The following is a 3816-nucleotide window of genomic DNA, read 5'->3' as shown; positions in this document are numbered from 1 at the left end:
CACACTAGGAGAAAGCGAGCTGGTATAATGCTTTATGTAATAATATCAATTAGAGTAGTTCTGTCGTTATCGCTTATGTGACGTACACCGGTATGGGGTCATTCATGAATCGGATTTTTCCCTCTATCAGTGATATATTTGCTTGAAGCTATCGTAGAAGCCATCGCTGTATCATCGTGGGCCATATATAGTGATAAGCATTTGCTTATACTACAACGTATACCGTCTGGCTCGTATGTACCAGTAGTGTCGGGGTGTCTAGACCTAACAATGTACTGATTTGCGTCTTTATTCTCGATAGCCATTCTAACGGTACGTGACGATGATATCGCTTGCCTCGGATGAACAGTTTGCACTCTTACATTTCAATACATATCAAAGCGTACTCCTCTGTTGTACCCAGGTATGAGTGTTTATTTATACTCTCGACAACTGGTTGAACTTGACATTGTACTATTGGTTTTATCGATGCTCAAGTCACAATTTTAATGGCCGATGGCTTTCATGCTTTTCACCCTAGATATCTATTAGCAATTTCGTATGTTACTATGCACACCCGCCTGTGTTTGTAAGTGTACACATCAGTAGTTGTTATATCTACGATCGATGCATGTCAATAAACACTGTATTGCAAGACAAAACTGTTAATGTGTCGTGTAGTGCTGATCCACATATTCTTGCTTCCTGTTTATATGGTCACCTGTTGCTTAGGCTACTTGTGCCAAACCCACCCAGATCGATACTATTGTGTGCTCATTTCTGGGTTATTTCTGTCGTACAACTCGTACCTACAGGATTTTGGTCGGCGATAAGATATCCATTGTGGCTAGTTCAAGTTTCAGCTTCGTTTTCACGGGCGATTTCGACTCCGATGATGAAGAGGCTCAGGCAACGACCCTTTCTGCGGTATGGCTTTTTCTCTCGGAAATCTGGGGAGGAGAGGGAGATGGGGTTTGAGATTATAATGATCTGTTTTAGGTGGTTTTTGGCAGTTATATGACTGTCGTTTATGGGGCTTGTCATCGAATCCACAGTCCGATTGGTTTCCTGATTTCCTGGGGGGTGTATAGTTGTGGTTTTTAATCAGCGATGTAATTGTATTGTCAATGCATGGTTGCAAACCTACACCTAATGGTCGCATACGGGGGCGCCCGCTGAAGCATCCAGTTATTTCAGCAGTCAAATTATATGACCTATAGTCTGCTTTGGGCCGTAAAACCCCTCAAATACTTTGATTTCAGCAGTTGTGAACTATCGTTGTTCGTGGGCTATATACTACAGGATCATCACGTATACACTATGTGGTCTAATACATATATCCATCTATATACATAAACAATAGCGTATTTAGATATATACGTGTATGTGAACTGATTGGCTTTTTTTGCTCTATACAGATCGAGCAAAGGCGTATAACGCAGGCCAATGTCAGCGCGCCAAAGGCAGATGGCAAAGCCGTGGCGGTGCCGCCAGGTTGGTGCATTACCTTGCATGAATATTGTGTGTACACTTGTGATATGTGATTTCACGGTAGTATGGGAACGTATAGTGAATATGGTGTGGATGCCTGTGGAATGTGAATGTGATGTCATGGTGGTATCGAATCGTACTATGCGTTTTGATGCGTTTTGTGTGAATTGTCGTTTGCAGTTCCGTCTGGATGCCTTATTTGTATATTGAGCAGGAGAATGCATGCGTTGTAAAGTCTCTATCACGACCCTACCGCTAACCAACCACATGCAAGAGACGGAAAGACGTGCAGTGAATTGAAACGCTTACCTCGCAGCTGGAAGATTTCGTCCGATTTCATATATAGAGTTTGTGTGTGTGTGCCGAAGTTGTTATTTTCCTGCATAAGTGTATCCAAAGTGTATACTATAGGTATATGCCCAAATGCCATACGTAAGAAGAGGACGGAGATTCACATACCTGAGAATAACCCATACTGTACCCTAACACTAAGAAGCAATACATCTACCTATGAAATGTGTGCGAATCTCAGAACAAATCGAAGACTGCACAGTTGTTGGGCAAGAAACGCGCGCCGAAACTGTTCCAATATTCATTTTACGGTCTGTTCGGATGCAGACCTTGCCCCTGCAAACATCAATATCATAAATATATACTAATCTTCTTAGTATTGGATAAAACTATAGTTTGTTTATCTCTATTAATCCACACACTTCTCTTGCCTATAGCAGACACCATAATATATACTAATCTTCTAAGTATTGGATCAAACTGTATATACACATGTCTATAGTTTGTTTATCTCTCTTAATCCATAAACTTCTCTTGCCTAAAGCAGACACCATAATATTTACTGATCTTCTTAGTATTGGATCAAACTATATATACACATGTCTATAGTTTGTTTATCTCTCTTAATCCATATACTTCTCTTGCCTACTGTAGACACTAATATATACTAATCTTCTTAGTATTGGATCAAACTATATATACACATGTCTATAGTTTGTTAATCTCTCTAAATCCACAAACCGCTCTTGCCCACAGCAGACACCAAAAGGAATCGCAGGTCGTACAGCCAACAAGCTGTGGCCAAGGGAACCCCTGTAGTACAGGTATCAAACCCAAGTATACCGCCGAATGCTAAAGAGTATGACTCTCGAAGCAGAGACAAGGCTAGCGCAGATACAGGTACTCATATCTTAGGTTCAATTTTATGGGTACTTTGACTGTATTATGTGTATAGATGTATCTGTATACCTATACACATAAACACGGGTCCCTGTGAGTGAATATATGTGTATAGATGTATTGATTTGAGTTGACACTTAGTCAGCGCCAGCACTTCGATCGGACCATCATTCACGCGAAGGTGGCCCTTACACCCTAGTGGCATTTAAGGTGTGCGCCAGCTGAGACTATGCATCGATTTGAGAGAACTTCGTATACACCGGTCTGCATACCTAATACGCATTCGCATCTGTTTGTGCGCATGCCAGATCATTGTGGCTCAATGTCACTTTTTCTATTTATATAGTTTGAGCTTTGAGTTGATATGTATATTTCGGTAGCTCACGGTGACTTGTTCTATTTTTAGTCAATGAGGCGCAGTCGGCCAAGATGAAAGCGGACAAAGCAGACCAGGAAATGCTATACACCAAACTGCAAGACGCACTCAAGATCGTCTCAGGCCTGTGGAAGGAACACTTCAAGGTACGTGTGTGCCAATCGAGGCACTATGTAATCTTTCATGTCTACAAGTCGGGTGTATGCTTGCCCGTCTGTGTCAATATCTTTGTCAGTTAGTATTAGTATGAAGGACTGGTGTGTATTGTCTACAATTGGGTGTGTGTACGTCCGTGTGTGTATCAATAGTTGTGTCGGTAAGTGTAAGATACCAATGCGTGTTGTATGCAATTGCGTATGTCCTGTGTATTTGTTTCTTGTGCTCATGATTAATATGTGCGGCTTGTGCCTTGGGGCTGGAAGATTTGTGTACCCGTGTTTTGGGTGTGTATTCTGCGGGAATTCATCTAAAACGTTCAAGTCAAATGTATTATCACTCGCAGGGACGAAGCATGTGTGCGTGTACTCAACACATGTACAATCTTATGGTGTAAAACACAGGCGAAGATGGTCAAGCCCGAGGATATCACGGATGTGTCCTTTGCGGACTTCCCGTACTACATAGACCCAATGTTCATGGAACAGTTGATACAGAGTGTGTACATCTACCTCAAGCACCCCGACTATGTGGCGCATACCGAGGGGCTCAGTACACTCAACCGTGGTGTGAGTCTCAATGGTCCTCCCGGCACATCTAAGTATGTATCTATATGTAATATA

General features: G+C 42.0%; 1 protein-coding gene across 1 annotated transcript in view; it reads left to right on the top strand.

The window, feature by feature from the left end:
- Window positions 1-3812, top strand: part of SARC_10701 (hypothetical protein) — a gene marked incomplete at both ends in the record, with an annotated part of 6894 nt that extends 3082 nt beyond the window's left edge. Inside the window, 6 exons of the mRNA XM_014295248.1 lie at window positions 795-906; window positions 1398-1473; window positions 2518-2661; window positions 3068-3183; window positions 3598-3760; window positions 3796-3812. Of these exons, the coding sequence (XP_014150723.1) occupies window positions 795-906; window positions 1398-1473; window positions 2518-2661; window positions 3068-3183; window positions 3598-3760; window positions 3796-3812 (628 nt within the window). The remainder of the gene's footprint in view (window positions 1-794; window positions 907-1397; window positions 1474-2517; window positions 2662-3067; window positions 3184-3597; window positions 3761-3795) is intronic.
- Between the last annotated feature and the right edge of the window lie 4 nt (window positions 3813-3816).

This window comes from Sphaeroforma arctica (genome assembly GCF_001186125.1).
Source record: "Sphaeroforma arctica JP610 unplaced genomic scaffold supercont1.1354, whole genome shotgun sequence".
Taxonomy (NCBI): Eukaryota; class Ichthyosporea; order Ichthyophonida; genus Sphaeroforma; species Sphaeroforma arctica.
This window is presented reverse-complemented; position numbering and strand designations above follow the sequence as displayed.